The sequence below is a fragment of the Vidua chalybeata genome, chromosome 12, assembly GCF_026979565.1.
Source record: "Vidua chalybeata isolate OUT-0048 chromosome 12, bVidCha1 merged haplotype, whole genome shotgun sequence".
Lineage (NCBI taxonomy): Eukaryota > Metazoa > Chordata > Aves > Passeriformes > Viduidae > Vidua > Vidua chalybeata.
Genome location: NC_071541.1, coordinates 5,110,073 through 5,127,979, shown reverse-complemented (window position 1 = coordinate 5,127,979; position 17,907 = coordinate 5,110,073). Strand labels below are relative to the sequence as shown.

The window sequence follows — 17,907 nt, the reverse complement described above, 5'->3', positions numbered from 1 at the left end:
CCCGGGACCGCCGCGCTCACCAACACCCCCAGGCGCACGGGCAGAGGTTCAGCGATGCCCGCCCTGCTCTCCCTGACACACGGCAGCGCTCCCGCCTGTGCACCCTCCTTCGGTCTGACCCAATTCCCGCAGTGACGAGCGCCGGGGGAGGCACAGGCGCCAACACTCCAGAGCTTTGAATCCTCTCGCACAGCCCAGACCTGTTCTCACCTCGTTCCCAGGTGGGAAACGAGGAACAAACGCTCAGCCCGAGTCAGGAAACCCGAGAGAGAACGCGGGCGCCGGCAGAGGTGCTGACCCTGCAGGGACACCGCTTACCTGAGTAAAGGAAATTAGTCTGAATTTCACAATTATCCACAACCCCATCTCTGCTGTGCATTCAGAAATAAACCAGCTCCTCGTACATAAATACCCACGGTACCGCAAGACTTCAACTGGCATCTGTACCTGTATTCCAACTATATCTGGTATCTTCGACCTTAAGTACTATTTTCCTTTCACAGCACTAGGTTCACACCTACCCACCCACCCTCCCCAGAATTATTTTTAAGTCTTTTCTCAAAGAGAACCAGAGCACACTGTTAGCGGAAAATTTTATTTTTCGCTGACCCGTGCTTTTTACAGTTTATACATATTTTACAACTAGAAACCAAGGGGTTTAATTTCACTGTGATAACCATTTCACCTCTTATTAAGGATCATTATAGCCCTTAGTAAAATGTAAGCACATAAATTACAACAAATGTGTAGCAGGAAAACAAAATAGAACTAACCCTTCTCTCACGTGAATTTGACATGGGATTTTGAACATGGGCTCTTGAGTTCCTGAAGGAAGTGAGTACAGAGTGATCTATTCCTCATCCAAACCCACTTACATCCACAGAGGCCTTTCCATCAGCAATTTAGCTCCCTCAGAACACTGCACTGAGTAACCTTTAAATAACATTTCTTCATACTTGCATATGCAGTGAAATGAGAGCTAAATTAAGTTGCTTTCAGGAGGAATGTTGTAAAATAATAGATTTAGACAAAAGTGAGTACTAGAATTCCAACCTAATTCCTTTCATTTTGCACGTTACTCTTCTAGGCAATCTCAGTAAGAGCAATGAATTGTGTTCAAGCAGACATTAATGTTTCTTCAAAACAAGCATACAGCTAGATCAAAGATGAGCAAACCAGGATATTTTAAAGTCTATGTTACCTTCCAACAGCCACTTTGTTTTCTAAGGCTTAGATGATTAAGACACAGAAGGCCACCTGATTCTCAGGTAATATTAAAGGTTGCACTACAAGGGAATATAGAATCCAAAAATAATCAATACAAATATCTACTTTAGTAAAATTTAAAAATCTAATACCTTTTGTGTTATTACATCTAAAACAGTAAATGCTGATTGCATGTTAAAATTTCCCTTTTACCTAAGCTTTTCCTGAAAAACAAGATAGCCCAAGGCATTCTCTGAACTGTCTGTCAGTCCTTCAGGACTATAAAATAATTTATTTTTCTTTGCTGCTGCATTTGTTGGCCAAGATTGTAAAAAAAAAGTGAAAATCAGGAAGTTATCGATTCACTGTAGCAGATAAAAGCTGAACAGAATTTCTGATCTTTGACCATCAAAAAGAGTTGTTTTCTTAAGAAAAGGCTCAACTAACCATTGTACATCATAATTCTAAATCAGTAAAATTCCAGCAAGTGTTTTAATATGGACTGATTTTTGCTTAGGTTTGATTGGTCTGGGGTTTTCCAGAAACTTAGAGCAACCAACCATGCTTTAATATGAAGGTGAAGTGTTAAATCCTAAGGTTTTTAGAAGAAAAATCGTACCACCAAGGTTTCCAAAACTGAAATGAAAACAAGACAGTAATTCCCTCCCACCTCCCAATGAAAAAAAAAAAGGAAGAGAAAAAAGTATTTTTATTAAAGCAGTTAGAAATTTCTATGACAGATGGGGAGTTACAGCAAATTTAAGTGTTCTGGCTCTATGGCTTTGATGAAATCTTCACAGATTAATTGCCTGAATCTCAAATCAGACTAGGATTTTCCATGAACATCCCCTTGCCTGTGTAACTTCAGTGAGGAATAAATCCTGTTCTCCCAGTGAGGAATAAATCCTTAACACCCATAGTCAAGTCATATTACCAAGAGGTATTTCTCCAGAAGCAAGTCCTCATCCTTCACATCCTCTGTGTGTCAGGCCACCAAATACCCAAGCAGGAAAAGAGTTCCCAAATTACAACGTGCACTGGGGAAAAAAAACCTCTCCCAACAGAGGCACTGGTGTGATAAGCAAAGAATTTCAACTGCCCAGTATTTCACACGAGTAGGTTCTGAGATGCAGCAAAATATTTGCTCTCTGGAATGCAGAGAGGAAGACGACAGCTTCTTCTCAGCATTCCCAAGGGTCCCATTCAAACATTTCCTCTGACATTACCAAAAAGGCAGCTCAACTCCAAGTCACGTGAGTGCTGTTTGACCAATACCTTGCTTAAGGGATGGCATGAGAAATACTCTCCAGCCACTGGAGACTTGCTCTATTATTAAGCCACAGTTCAGTTTTACAAGAAGTCTAACCCTTGCTGCTCATATAAAAGGAGCCATGAGATATGCAGCAACTTATTTTTAAAAAATCAGTTTCCTGCATTCTTCTGAACTGTTCTAGCTACTGTTAAAAATCAGCTACTAAATCTAGAACAGATATTTAACAGCTCCGATTTGTGGTGTTAAAAGTTGAACACATCTATCATTACAAGCAGAGCTGCTGTCTCCAGACTGCTCATGAGAGCACAAGCAATATACAAGATGAAGCTGTAATTTGAAGTCTCATCTGAGTCTCACACTCTGCTTTAGAGGACTTAGTGTTAAGTAGTCAGACTAATCTGATTTGTCTAAGAATAATCACCCTGACATGTTCAGATTTTGTAAGCACAAATCTAAGATTTTCATGTCATAAAATATTCACCAGAAATGCTTCAGACAGCAAGTCCCTGCTACTTAGTTATTAAAAATTACCAGATGAGATTTTAGAAAAACTCATATGAACACTTGAGAAAGACTTCTAATGTGATTTTCATAGGTTTACAAAGATTATGAATCAAGGGCTGCTTTAGTACTGCTCATGCCTTCCAGTGCTGTCTCACAAGGTAACAACCATAATTTCTGCTGTTTATGTAAAATGACCCACCATTTAGCAAAAACTTAAATAAAGGGATGACTGAAGAAAAAAAAAATTAAATATTGCACAAATAATTTAACTGCAGACAGAACAGGACACTTAAAGCATTGATTCTTCTGTCAACATATGAACTCTATTATATAGTCACATTTTCTATAATACAGGGCTTTTTTACAAGACATTTAAATTCAGCATTTACATAAACAGTTATCTTTACAGTCTGTCACCATACAATGCTAACAGTTCCACGAGGAATTAATTTTGTCTTTGTTTTAAAAGTTCGTCTATCTGAGTCTTGTACATGTTTTTCACATCTTCCAGATCCAGTCGGAGCTCCTCAGCCTCCTCTGCCTTCTCCCCATACATCTGGAGAATGGTGTTGTACCTCTGATCCAAATCCTGCAAGGACACACGGTGTTATCTCACTGGTTGTTATTTTCAGCTTCAAACAAGCTGCTGCTGGGACAGTGTTTGACACTGCCAGGGGAAATAAGTGCAGCACTACCTCATCAAAGTGTAACCACAGTGGAGCACACAGTAAACTCTTCAAAAGTACTCTGTGCTTTGAATACAACTAGATTTATATTCTAGATATTAAAGGAAGATATTCCAAAGATCAGAAAAATAATTAGTGCTGGCTTCAGAGGACATACTGAAGCACCTTGAAGTTCAGAGTTGCTATAAGCATTAAAAACAGTTAGAAAACTGCACTGTTTTACTACAGGAATGACCAGTTTGGGAAATGTTTTATGAGAAAACTGAACATTCTGTATTCAAAAATTATTACAAAACTCTTCAAATATTTCAATTTAAATTCTTAAACATTAGGATTCAATCATTTGTCCTATTTCCTGTATATCTACCACACATATATATTCAACTTCTGCATCAACCTCAAACCCATGCTATTAATCAAAACCCTCCCTCTACTAAAACATCCGTTCCAGACAAGTTCCTAAATGATAGAAACAAAAATGGTCTCTCGCTGATTTAGCACACAGTCTTATGCACAGCACATGTTTCCAGCAACTGTGTTTTGAAGTGACTCCCTAACCATAGAGTAGGCATTTTTAGATTCTACTATATATATATAAAAACCCCACCAAAACCCAGGCTCTTCAGTCACTTATGCTTAGAAACAGATTTGAATATATTCCTAAACTGATAGGACTACTCCTAAAGAAATGAAATTATTTACATTTTACAATGGATTTACACCAGAAATGCACTTACCTTTAACTGTGTGCGTAGTTTGGGTATTTCCTTCACTTTTTCTTCAAGTTCATCATTTTGATTTGTTAATTTAACCAGCTCTTCTGCCATTATTGATCGAGTTTTCTCCAGGTTTCCAATTTCCAGCTAGGGTAAATACACATAACAAGGAGGAGAAGGAAAGAATTCACTGTATTTAGAAAAACACCATATCAAAATACACGTATAATTAAGGCTTATTCTTAAGCCAGACTGTGAAACAGCACAGATCCACTCTCACTTTCTCCTCAAGTCTCAGTGTCCTGGATATTTTACTTTTCAAACAGATAGGTTTTCTGGATAGGTCATTGCCAAAACAAAAAAGGAACCAACAAACCCTTCTTGTGTTCATCCCTACACAGCTGCGTTGGTTCACAGAATTCTCCTAACACTGACCAAGCTTTCTGAAAAAGATACCTGTAGATGTGAAATCTCTCCTTCTCTTAGTTTTAGTTGTGACTGAAGGTTTTCAATTATACTTGAACCCGATCCCATCCTTATTGCATCATAGAGATTGCTCCCACTGGTAGCTATTGGTCCAAACGAGTGATCATGAGGATCATCCTACAAACAGAAGGTTAGAGAAGCTGAAAATTAGACAAAAAACATGCCCATTTTGGAATCTTCCCTCTCCTAAATATGACATAACTTAAGATTTAAAAAACACTGTGCTAGGCATGCATTTAAATGCTTAAAGCTTGTTTTCAAAACAAAAGCTTGAGGTGAATAGGTACAATTTGGGATAGCTCCCCACTGGCAAGTTCTCCTGACGCTTCTACAGGTGCCATTTAACGTTGGCAGCATGAACTGGACTGACAGGGCACGAGCAGCAGTAGGAGACAGCAGAGTACAGCAGTCAGTGATGCTGCCTAGGGAGCAGGGGTGTGCACTAAATCAGGAGTGCAAGTAAAAATAAATCACCTGCATGTTTTACAATCACAGATATCTTGTAAGCAGATTTAGATGTTTCTGCACAGGATGTTACCTTGTCTAAGGCCAATACACTCTTGAAGAGTCATTTTTTATGCTACTAAAAGTTCTTGAGGAGGAAAGTAAGTGGTCTGTCAAGAAGAAAAAAGCCATTATAGGTGATCTATCCTACCTGAGAGAGGAAAGAAGTCTGAAGACCTGCCATGTCCACCCCACTTATGGAACTGGAGCGGGACATTGACGGTGTACTTGATACAGTTTCAACTGTGAATGACTTTCGGTCCTTAAAAACAAACAGACATCCAATATCACCAGTTAGAAAAATAAAAAAACATTCACAACATGCTAAAAGAAATTGTATAAATAGCCTCCCTTTTTCCACCAACAACTACAGAACACTATGTGATAGATTTTCTACTTGCCCCATACCTAAAACATATGAAAGTTCAACAGCAAAGAATTTCTGTGCTGTAACACAGCCCATCTTCAAGATCTTGGACCTTTCAGGAAATTAAGACAAAAGCTGCAAATTACACTGAAAAAAGGTTCTCTTTCAAGTAGCCAAGAGAGACTCAGAGGCAGTTTTGTACATCCTAATGTATCAAGGAAAGAATATCTCACCCAGAAGAACGTCTCTTAGAATGAATGTTAAGGCCTTTTTCTTCTTTTCAAATAAAGTGTATGAATTAAATTCCAGGACTTTTCACATGCTAATAATTCACTGATACCTCTTCAAAACAGACTGGCCCCTTTTTCCAAGCAGCATCTACAAGCATGCTAACTTCTGAAGGGGAAAGCACTTAGATTTTAGGACTGGAGACAGTAACAAACAAGACAAATAGTTTTACTGAATATTAACTGCTAATTAGTGGTAATGAATTTAATGACTAGTGAGGATTGCTCTGTGACTTGTGACTTCAGCTGGAAAGTATGTGGAACATTACACACTGAAACAAAACAAGAATTCAGTGGAAGCAATGCTGGTAGTCTAAGCAAAGGAAACAAGTAGCTTCAGAAGAAAAAGGATCCAAGAGTGCTCAAAGAATACAGAGGATTAAGACAGCAATCCATATTTTACCTTTTCTCAGGTTAAATAGCCCATTATCCAAAATTTATTTCAGTGAGTCTAACACAACACCTATTTCACTGGAAAGATACTGCCAGGTACTAAAAGTTTCAGGTATAGATGTCTACTAAAATAAAGACAATATCAATAAAACTTATAAATGTTAGGTTTTGGCACCTTCTCCTTTGCTGCTTCTTGGACAAGAACAGCCTTCTTTCTCTCCTGTTCAACCTTCATCTTCTCCATTTCTAACTGAGTAGCCAGCAGCGCCTGCAAAGAGAAATACAAGCTGTTAATCTCCTGCTAGCTCAGATTTCAAGCATAACAGAGATTAAAGCTGAACTAGGCAATACCTTTTCTTTCTTTGCATCTTCCAAGGTTTTTGCATACTCATCTTTGAGCCCTTCTAGTTCAACCTCATACCTACACAGAGGAAGGAAAGAAGTTAAATAAGTATTCTCCATTCTATTCTCTGTAGATTCAGATGCTTTTAAAACAAACAGCTGCAAGGCTACAAAATGTTATGAATGCAGCACTGTTTAATCTTTAGCATTAAACAAAGTATCCTCAGCAACATTCTTGTAACATTCTGCCAACATGTTGCACAGTCATATCAACACTCCATTTCACTACATTCTAAAGAAATGCTGTTAACCAAAATTGAACTCACCTGCTGTTCTCATTTTCCATTTTCTTCAACTTGTTTCTCTCCACTTCCAGCTGAGCCTGAAGCCGGGTATTTTCTTGCCTTAAAAGACTATTTTGAGATTCAGAAGAAGACATCTGAATTTTATTAGCAAGAAGTTCCTCTGTAGCAGCCCGTTCTCTCTCAGCAGCTGCTGCTAGAAGAGTTTGAGACTCACCTAGTAGTAAGGAAAAAAACATGGAATTTAACCTTTTTTGATCAAATATCTAGAATATGAGCCATTTAGTTATATATCAAAATTGAATTTGAGAATTTTTTTATATGCAACCAATCTTTCTTAAAAAATACATCTTGTTTTCTTTTGTAAAGGAAATTAAATATTTTCCACATACAGAGGATCAAAGCAATGCAGAATGAATAGATTTCAGACTCTTTCAGAATACAACTACAGATTGCCTCCAAAAAGGATATAATTTATTTAGGTCCACCTTTGGGCTTTGAATGTATTTTTCATTTAAAACAATAGGTTACTACTGTATCAAACAATATCATCACCTATGCAGTCAGGTAAGTGATTCCAAACTTTACAATTTGGAATCTCAGCATCAGGCTCCATACTGGAATACTTTTAGTGCCTCAGTGCCCTTAGATGCTGTAAGGACATGTACACCTTACCCCCTCCACCTTACAATCTTATGTTACAGAGTGTTTTACAGAGAACCAGTGGATTACCTGTCCAAGAACCTTGGCATAACCCCTCCACACCATTTCCTTACAGGAAAGCATTTGGTGCTCATCTCTCCTGATCCACCAGCTACACTTTGGGCAAGTACTAAGCCCTTTACATTTACCTTGACACATCTCACATCTTTACCCAGAGCCTCACAGCTCAGTAGAAGCTGAACCATCTTACCCAGCCTGTCAGAAAGGTTCTTTTCTAGTTTCTCCCAAGCAGAGGTCTGTGCTCCCAGCGTGGCCTGCAGGTTCTCTATCTGCCGCAGAAGGGGCCGTGTAGCAGAGGTTACACTTTGGCTCAGCTCTTGGTTCCTGCTCTCTGCTTCTTGGAGTCTCTGAAATCACAAATTAAATACAATTTAAATCATATGATGGATTGAAAGGTTCATACAGAATTCATCTAAATAAACAGCAGCTGCTTTACATTCTAAAATTACTGCTTTACAATCCAACATTCATGTGGTTCAAACTCAAAGTGTGAAATTCCAAGTTAAACATTTTTAGATACATAATAGAGCAAGGGCCCAGAAATTCCAGAGCTCTGGACATCATTTGAAACATTTGGCAACAGCCTATACTCTGGCCCTTAAGAACAATAAAAATATTTTTAAGAAGCAGATAAAAGAGTCATTCACAAGTGCATTTGTAGCAATTTTACACAACTATCACAGAATTAATGCCTGTATTTTGTCTCGTATTAAAAAAGGACAGTGTTCCATTTAAGAGGCATCATAAAAAATGATGACATTTTTTCCACTATGTGATTTTAAAAAACATTTCCATTAATATTTTTATTACTCCTCTGTAAAGGACAACCACTGCAGGTAACAAGGAAAATAAAGCCTCTCTTTCAGGCTGTTCATGTCATGGTAGCATTTTATTTTTGGGTTTTTAGAAGTCCTCCTTGCAGATGCAAGTTGGCATCATCTGTTTGTTATAGTACCTGTTGCAGTTCACCAATTTCCTGCCGTAAATAATCTTCTTTTCTTGCTGCCTGCTGCTCTGCACGTTGCAGTGCCAGCCTCAGGTCTGCCACCTAATTAAACAAGAAATTGTTACTAAACTCTTGCCAAAAGTTCTATCATCACCTATTCCTTGCCACAGTCCCACACCATTTTCAAACAGTGTTAGACAGGATATGTTTGTTTACAAGTAAAGGCTTCACTTTTGCACACACACAAGTAGTTACACTGATTTGTTTATCACTAAAAATTCTAAGAGTTAAGAGTACCACAAATTTAACATAGAGCCTCTCAAAGTAATTTCATTTAGACAAGTAAAATGATAAGTACTTTTAAATAAAATTAGTATTTTAAATGTTAGCACAATCACCCCTTAATATGGAACAAGTTCCACAGGGAAGAAATCCTCTGGGTATTTGCTAAGTACACAAAAACGAGTTCCACCTGATCCATTACATCAGGTGTACACAGCACCTCAGGGCAGTCACTTGTTGAACTAAAGAGTTTATTTCTGCATTTCAGACCCACCTGAATTGCCAAGGCTTCCTGCTGCTGCCGAGCCTCCTCCTGAGCCTTTTCCAGCGCTAACCCAAGCTCTTCCTTTGCCTTCATTTCCCGACTCAGGGCTGCTTCCTGAGCCTCACTGTCCTTTGTAGCATTAGCTTTATGAAGATCTGCAAGTTCCCTGGGGAGAAAGAGCCAACCAAACAAATAAACAAACCCCAGTACATTTAAATGCCAACAGCAACTTGGAAAGTAACTTTGTTACTTTTAAATATTTCACAAGCATTGCACAAGAAAGAGCCACAATGTGAAGGTGTGATTGCTTTGCTTACTTGTATGCACTGTCGAGTGCTGCCTGCACACTCCTGTTCCTTTCTTCAAGTTCCTCCACTTCTGCCTGAAGTTTAGTAAGGTCCTTTTCTTGTCTCTCCACAACACTGTTCAGTTGTTTAATGCTGTCTCGATGCTGCTTCTCAAGGTCTTCCTTGCCATCAAGTACCTGTCAGGGCAGACAAGAAACATGAAAGAAACCCCAGGACATGGAGCTGACAACTGACTGCCTGAGGACAGTGACAACAGTGGCAACCAATTTGGGATAAAGTGGCTAAGCCCATCTAACACTTGGCAGAAAGAGAAAGGTTTTGCTTCCCTGCCTTGCCCAGAGGAGGGAGCTGCTCTTCATCACAGCTTCACACAACTCCACATCCTGGGTGTGAAATTTGTAAGGTCTTGACTCAAACTGATCACTAACTGTCCAAATTTTGGTGGTACAGGTTTTCCAGCTCACATGGTAACAGCAGTGCAAGTGCAAACAAGCAGCTGAGAAGATCCCACACTGCAGTTTTACAAGGAATACACACATAAATCACAACTCAGTGCTCCAATAATGTGAGATGGTGAGACCCTGGTACAGGCTGCCCAGAGAAACTGGGACTACCCCATCCCTGGAAGTGTCCAAGGCCAGGCTGGACAGGGCTTGGAGCAACCTGCGATAGTGGAAAGTGTCCCTGCCCATGGCAGGGGATGGAACTGGATGGGCTTCAGGGTCCCTTCCAACCCAAACCATTCTGGGATTCTATGAAATAAAGAAGTCTCCAGAAAATAATAAAATGTCAGTTTATCAAGAGCCCTCCCAAAAGGCAATTTTGCACCTAATATTAAAAGCTTTTAAAAAAATCAACAAATATCTCACCTGTTTTAAATGCTGCAACTCCTCTTCCAATTCCTTAATCTTTTTGTTCTGTTTTGTGTTAATATTTTCTCTCTCTTTCTCTTTGGCTCTTAATTTCTTAATAATGGTGGAATTCTGCAGCTGCTGTTTAGAAAGCTTTTCTCCTGTGAAGAAATTGAACATGAAGCCAGTGCATATTGGTGATATTCTATGGATTCCCTCTATTCACACCAGCCTTGCTCTTTAGTCCCATGAAAATAATACTCCAGTAAATATGGAAATACTTATTCTTACAATTTTTCATGCAAGTTCTTACGTTTAAATCTTTCTTATCCTGAAATACCGTTGCTACACTGAGCTACAGTGAGATAGGATAGGATGTAAAAGGCTTTGAAAATAAAGCGAGCTCATCATGTTAGAAAAAAAAAACCAAACTATCTTCTCATTTACTGTCTATATTTTATTTCCAAAATTAAGAAGTATTAAAGGAGACACTGTAGAAATGCCATGGTCAATGCCCTTGTTAGATTTCTTATGAATGGAACATGGAATGTTGCTCTGCACATGCTGGTTTTATCTCTCAGCACCTTTTAACGCAACTTGCAGGAAGCACCTTTCCAGCCACCTGTACTGCCTGACCCCTCCTGTTGCTCTTTGCTATTCACTAAATGCTTCAACCATTCAGAAACATCCAACATGCTTAAAATTAGCACTTTTTCCCCACACAAAGAAGGCTTGTATGCAAGGCCAGTACATTTCAAACTGTTCTACACATTTTTACTACAAAAAATAGTTAATTCTCACCTTCCTCCATTAATCCTTTGATTTGCTCTTCTTTTTCTTTCAATAATTCAGCAGTTTCATTGGTATTAAGCCTAGTAGCCAATTCCTCTTTAACAGTCTTTACTTCCTAAATAATAGGATAAAATACTTAGGACTGTTGATTAAAATACATGGAGGGAAAAACATGGAGTGAGTTACACTGATCACCTTTTACTTCTGCCCTTCCTCTCACAAGACTTGGCTTGGAAAACAATTTAGGTTGGAAGGGAACTCTGGAGATTATCAGATCAAAACAGATTGTTCAGAGCCTTATTGCACCAAGTTTTAAAAACCTCCAAGGATTGAGACTCTGTAAATCCTCTGTACAATTTTTCCAACTTCCCCATCCATTTAATTTTCTTGAACCTTTTGCAATAAAGAAAAAACAACCTGTCCTATTCACACTGAATAGGATAGTAGCTACTGAATAATTTTTCTAGTTCAACTCACTGCTGTATCAACACAGTGACAAACAGCTGAAAAATATTTGGTTTGCAGCTAGATTTGAGTTTCCTCTTTGCATTAAGCTAGAGCAATGAAATGCTGTGACACCAGGTCAAGAGCATTTAAACCCCATAAACTTTTCCTGTAGATTTCTTTGCTCATTCCAAATCAATCTGTCATCAGCCCTTCATTTTCCTCCCAGTTAATCCCCTAAAGAAGCCCTTCCCATTCTTCACCCCTTCCTCACATCCCCAGGCCATTCTCCCTCACCAATGCAAATACTTATTTGGTACAAGGTGAATGAGAGCACACATTAAATCTCCTTTTTTCCCCAATTAAATGAGTTCCCCAAGTTGGTTCACAGCATGGATGAAAGAACACAGATTTGAACACCAAGCAGCCTGGATGGCTGGAAACAGCTCATGCTGGTTACTAACAGCCTCATGCTTTTCCCTGGGTTAATGTTAGCTGTTTTTCCTCAAGAAAATCAACTGTATAATAAACTAATAAATATTAATTTCATTAAAAAAGCCAAATTACCTTTTTAGCTGCATCTCTCTCTTTGCAGGCTAGTTGGAGTTTCTTCTCAGCATCTGCAATTCGCTGAGCAAACTCCTCTTTAAGAGATGAAAGGCTGCTGCTCTCTTCTTTCATTCTAAACATTTCACTGCATTTAAAAGGAACATTACAGAACAGTTGCAGGGGTATGTGAAACTCCAAATGGTTTGCAACAGGTTGTCTTAAATGCTTTTAAAAAGTATTTTACTTGTATTACACATGATAAGCTAAAGTCAAAAAACCTCACATCTGTATCAGAAGTCCTAATCAAAGACCTTTATTAATTCAGTAGTTTACCTATGAAAACAATTAAATGTTTGATTTATCTTATATGTTTTGTCCCTTGATAAAGTCCTTTTTAATTAACCTTTTAAATTAATAATCTGTATCATATAAAGGGTGAATTATTTCTTTTATTTTTTAAGTTAGGATCAATTTAGTCATTAAACAACAGCACCACATACCTGTACATTTTTTAACTCAATATTTGATCGAGCTGGTAAATACAACTTTCCATTTTTCTCCTTTTAACTTAAAATAAATTAAATAATAATTTCATTTTTTTCCCCTACAACCAGCCCTTCTTCCATAGTTTCCCTGCCTACATTTTAGTCAACAAATTACTTAGTAAATCAGGTTCTTCCCTCTGAATCAGCAAAGTCTCTCTTAATAGCTGAATCCAGTCTTATAATAAAGATCTTTATTAGTAACCAAGACTGATTCTCCACATTTGTCATTCCTATTGCTTGCTTACTGAAAACTCTTTCCCCAGCCCCCTCTCTTGAGATTTTGACTCCAAGAAACATGTCTTTAAAAAAATCCCATCACAGCACAGGCCATCACTGTTGCCACCTTTCACAAACAGTGCACATCCCCTGTAACCTTTGTTCCAGTCATAAAGCTCCTTGTTTTATCTATTGTCTACGATTTTATTACAGCAAAGTCACAGTTACAGCACTGAGTGTATTTTCATACTTACTCTTTGAGGTTATCATAAGCTTCTTCCAAGCGAGCCCTTTCTTTACTAGTGCTTAATAACTGTATTTCCCTCTTCTCCAGCTTCTCAGTTAATGAATCAATCATCTGGACAAGGTTTTATAGATAAAGATCAGATGAATGGGACAATTAAAACACAAGAGGACAGGCTTTCTGTTTCCCCCACCCCATTCCTTCACAAGATTATTTAAAATTGAACTGGTCAATGTTTCAGGAATTTGAGGCACAAGTCAGTGAAGATTACCACGTTTCTGCCACACACCTGAATATAAAGACACCTGTTTTTTTCTACAGAGGTAGAAATCCAACTAAATCAGCACATGTGGCTCAAGTAAGTTCCTCAACAAAATGATCAACAGTGATATTTAATTATACATTAAGTTTTTAACTAGAGCTGATAGTCTATAAAACTATGGCTTACATTAAGCAATAAGACTCCCAATGTTCTTTACATAATAATTTCTACGGGAAGGTCTTTTCTGGGAAACATTAGCACAAAGCAGCAGAATAGCCTCAGATGAGGGAGGAAAACTTTCACTCAGGGTCAAAAGCTCTTGGCTCACATCCTCAAAATAATTTCTTAATACCAGATTTTGGAAAGATTAATATAGATAACTAACAAAAATACAAGAAAATATACAAATGTAAACACCAAGGAATTAAAATAACACATTTGACCTATGAAGCTTCCTGTTTGCCACCCCTACTCACAATTCACAACAATGACAACCAGGTGGATCAAGTGAAACCCACAACTATCTGATCAGAAATTTTACCAGTACTGTTCCACTGCAGGATATCAGGGACAGTTTTCTACAGGGTCAGATAGTTCAGCATCGATTAATTCATTCAAATAAGCTGATATAAGAGATACAGGACAATGTAAGAAAATGTCAGGAGTCTCATTTGCAATTAAAAGGTGTGTTTGCAATACATGTTTTACTTACCTTTTTAAGCTCTTGCTTTTCAGTGTCCTCTTCTACCAGTTGTTCCCCAGCATCCTGCTGGGGTTCGGCCTCCTCCTTCACAACCTGCTCTTCAACAGTTTGCACAGCAGCAACCAAAACAACATCTGGCTGCTCAGAATTAACAGGGGTTGCACTTCTCCCACTCTCTTCCATCTCAGCTTCCTCAGCATGTAACACAGGAGCATCATTCAGGTTTTCAGATTTATTTTTCAGGGCGTCAACTGTTTCTGTCTTTGGCACGGAAGGACTGACAGCAGCAGACGCTGAAGCAGACGCCCTGCCTGATAACTCATCATCTGAATTTATTTCACTGACACTCCTGCTATCCAAGGACTGCACACTGAATGAATCAATTCTTTCAAAAGCATCCGAGGAGCCACAGCTCTCAGTCATTTTTTGGAAGTCATCTAAGCGATTATAATCCGCACAGGCAGACGTGGATAAGAGCTGGAACGACGTCTGCATGAGGTGAAGGCTGGATTTGGAATCTGCAGCTTCTTGTCTGGAACTTACTGAGCTCTCACTTATCACGCTTTCGTGGTCCAGAACTTCAATATCACTCGTTGTGGAAGTGCCTGAGGAGAAGGTGCTGATGGGAGGTGATGGGGTATTGCTTTGTCTGTCCTCAGTCTTTCTCTCCTTCCCTTCCAAACCCAGGTCTTTCGTGCCTGCTCCAAGGGGCTGAGAAGTGCCCTCGGGTGCACCTGCTGCTCCATCCCCTCCTACACTGGATTTTTCAGTAGGACAATCTTCAGGTTCTTCAAAATTTAGAGCAGACACCTTTTTGTCAGTAACTTCTTTTGTGCTTGCTTCATGCTGGGCATCAGATTTAAGCACAGCATTCTCTTCTGATTTCTCCTTGGGAATATCAAGACTTTTCGAGTCCAGGACAGCTTCAGAATCCGTCACCTCTGCCTCTGCTGTCACTGGCCCTTCCAGCTGAGTGGAGTGTTGAGACTCCTTTAAAGTGCTTTTCACCTCCTCTTTGGGTCGCTGTGATTTGGCTGGAGGTTTGGACACCACTGGGTTTTTCTGTATACTCTGAACGTCTGTTGGGGAGAGAAAGGCACTGAAGAAGTTTTCAGATTCATCCACTACCGTCCTCCTCACCGGCTTCGTGATGGCTGTGGGCGATACTGGCTGATTCTGGGGTTCTGTATTTGAGCTCAAGCCCCAGGAAGATGTGTCCCATCCTCCACTTATGAGAGAATTTGTTCCTAAAAAAAACGAAAAAGGGGAGATAGGCAAAAAAACCCACTTTGAAGGCTACAAGCAAAGCAAATGTGGCCTTCTGCTTCCCTAGAGTGAAAGGAATCCAGGCAAAACAACATGAAAAGCTGTAGTTAAGAGAATTATACTGATTTAAAAAGGAGGAAAAAATTACAAGGCCTTAAAAGTTATCTGCAAGTAGCACATAAACACTTCATGCACCATCGCAGAAAACAGAGGGGAAAAGCTTTAAGTATTTGCAGAATTTACACTGTAAGAAGGGTTCTTGCCCTTGAGTTTCTGACAGGCTTCATTCTTCCTCATACACCAAGCATCAGCATGGAGCTGACAATAAAAATCAGCAGCAGCCCAGCTGAGGATTTTCTTCTTCTGCAGAGAAATACTGAATTGTTTGGTTCTGAGGCTGCCCTAAAACATCAACAATTCCAATTATTGTATTTCTTGCAGGTTTTCCAAGACTTGTCAACAGCAAGAACAAGAATTTCAGCATCAAATTTCAGTACCATCTGAAGTAAGGAAGAGTAATCAAAACACAATATCCAATTTTGTACCTACAAACATAATCTGGGTAACATAACTATTTCAGGCTACTTAAAAACAAATTCACTCTATATGGCAGCATCTATTAAAAACACTGAGTTACAATATTTAAAGCTGGCTTCTACTTTCAGAACAGTTGATAGCTGTTGGCCTCAAATCTGAAATCCAGATAATTACTGTTTTCATTGCCCAAAATACTACAAACACATGATTTATTACTACAAGCATCAGACTTTTTGCTACCTTGTCCATGATTCAACAGCTTCAGAAAAAGCTCTGAGTTAACTGTAACATTCAGAACATATTTTGACATCTCTTAAAAACAAGAAGGTTTTCCGTGAAAGACAGATGCAGGCTGATCTTTGCTGTTCTTATGAATTACAGAAGTACCATAAGTACTAAGATACAAAAAAATTTTGAAAGTTTAGACAAGTCTAAAGCTTTGAGAAATCAAGCATGACAAAGTTTTCTACAAACAATTTCTGTATTTTAAGATGACATCAGACTACTTACATGACTGCCAAGCCCTCAAAGGGACAAAGACATCCCAAATTGACCTTTGCTGAGCAACTAACCTGGAAAACATTTTCAGTTGCTACAGCTTTCAGTTTTCAGATATCTCACTGCTGTGGCTTCACCTGGAAATAACCTCCTCCTCCAAATACATATAGTTTTTTTATATATAGTTGTAACAGATTCCAGATGACTTTGTTTCCTATATTTTTATTATTATTATTATCTTTAAGATATTATTTTTGGGGGAATTTTTAATAAGAGGGCTCCTTTTTGCTCTCTCCCTTCCAAACAGCAGCTTAGGGCTGACCATTCCTTCAGGCTCTCCATTAGCCCATGCACAGGGGAGACACTTCCTCATAGCCATGGTAACTTTTCTACCAGCACATTCCCTTCAACAGATGTTGGAGGGATTATGAAGTGGAAGCCACGAAAAGTGGAAATTTCATTTGGTTCATATGGACCAGACTTTCAGCTTCTACTCTGCCGCTCCTGTTGCAGAGAGTGAATCCATGCAAGCCTCTGAAAAGAGCACGATTTCCCCTTTTATATTACTGAGCAGTTTTCACCAATTCTTAGCCCCTCAGCAAAAAAAAAAAAAAAAAAAAAAAAAAAAAAAAAAAAAACCAAACAAACAACAACAACAAAAAAAAAAACCTCCTCGAGAAGCAGGGACATGAAGCTCAGTGCGATAAAAGCAGGACACTGGTGACACCAGCCAGGCTCTGAGCTGAGCCTGCCCCGGCTTCGTGCCGGTGTCACCCGGTACAGGGGCGCGGGAGGGAGCAGAACGTGGATTATTAAACCAGAGGGAGCTCTGAATTACAAAAACCCGGGGCGGCTTTGGGCGGGGGGCAAGGCAAGGGGGAAACACAGGAGGAGGCGGGCGAGGCTCGGGGCCGCGAGGCTCGGCACGGCGGCCGGGGCCGCCCGCCCTTACCGTCACCGTAGTCGGGGATGACGGCGTCGGGCCAGGGGGTCTCCTCGGCCTGGATGTCCAGCACCCGGTCGATGGACTTCTGCGCCTGCGACAGCGCCTGCTTGGCGAAGCTGGACAGCTGCGAGGCGTTGAACCAGCTCATCCTCGGCGGCTCCGCAGCGCCCGTTCCCCGCAGCTGCCCCCGCTGCCGGCGGGGCCGGGCCGGGCCGGGCCGGGCCGGGCGCGGCGCTGAGGGAGCGGAGCGGAGCGGAGCGGAGCGAGGGGCCCGGCGCAGGCGCCGCCGGATCCACGTCGCAGCCGGGCCCGGCGCAGCCGCGTCCGGCCCCTCACGTCCGGGAGGCGGGGCCGGGGCACCGCGCCCGCCCTCACAGCGCCGCCGGAGCGGCGGAACGCTTTAGCTCCGGGGCTGGAAGGGACTGAAAGACCGCCCGGTTCCAGTCCCTGCCATGGGCACAGAC

At 40.2% G+C, this 17,907-nt stretch overlaps 1 protein-coding gene across 1 annotated transcript; it reads right to left on the bottom strand.

Annotated features, from left to right (window-relative positions):
• Positions 1-576: 576 nt before the first annotated feature.
• Positions 577-17,661, bottom strand: TMF1 (TATA element modulatory factor 1). The gene is made up of 17 exons (XM_053953710.1): positions 17,450-17,661; positions 14,206-15,443; positions 13,242-13,345; positions 12,245-12,371; positions 11,243-11,348; positions 10,460-10,602; positions 9,600-9,766; positions 9,292-9,448; positions 8,745-8,837; positions 7,980-8,136; positions 7,091-7,283; positions 6,774-6,843; positions 6,598-6,690; positions 5,527-5,637; positions 4,842-4,988; positions 4,407-4,532; positions 577-3,572 (listed from the first exon to the last, which is right to left on the bottom strand). The coding sequence occupies exons 1-17, from the start codon at positions 17,589-17,591 to the stop codon at positions 3,429-3,431; spliced, it is 3,318 nt and encodes a 1,105-aa protein (XP_053809685.1). The 5' UTR covers positions 17,592-17,661; the 3' UTR covers positions 577-3,428.
• Positions 17,662-17,907: the final 246 nt, after the last annotated feature.

What these genes read in the sequence shown, in the direction of transcription:
- TMF1 (XM_053953710.1), bottom strand. Translation starts at nt 17,591, where the DNA reads ATGAGCTGGTTCAACGCCTCGCAGCTGTCCAGCTTCGCCAAGCAGGCG. An exon ending in AGGAAGCCTTGGCAATTCAG is followed by an intron (nt 8,838 to 9,291) that starts GTGGGTCTGAAA and finishes TTGTTTAATTAG; the next exon opens with GTGGCAGACCTGAGGCTGGC. An exon ending in ATGGAAAATGAGAACAGCAG is followed by an intron (nt 6,844 to 7,090) that starts GTGAGTTCAATT and finishes TCCTCTGTGTAG; the next exon opens with GTATGAGGTTGAACTAGAAG.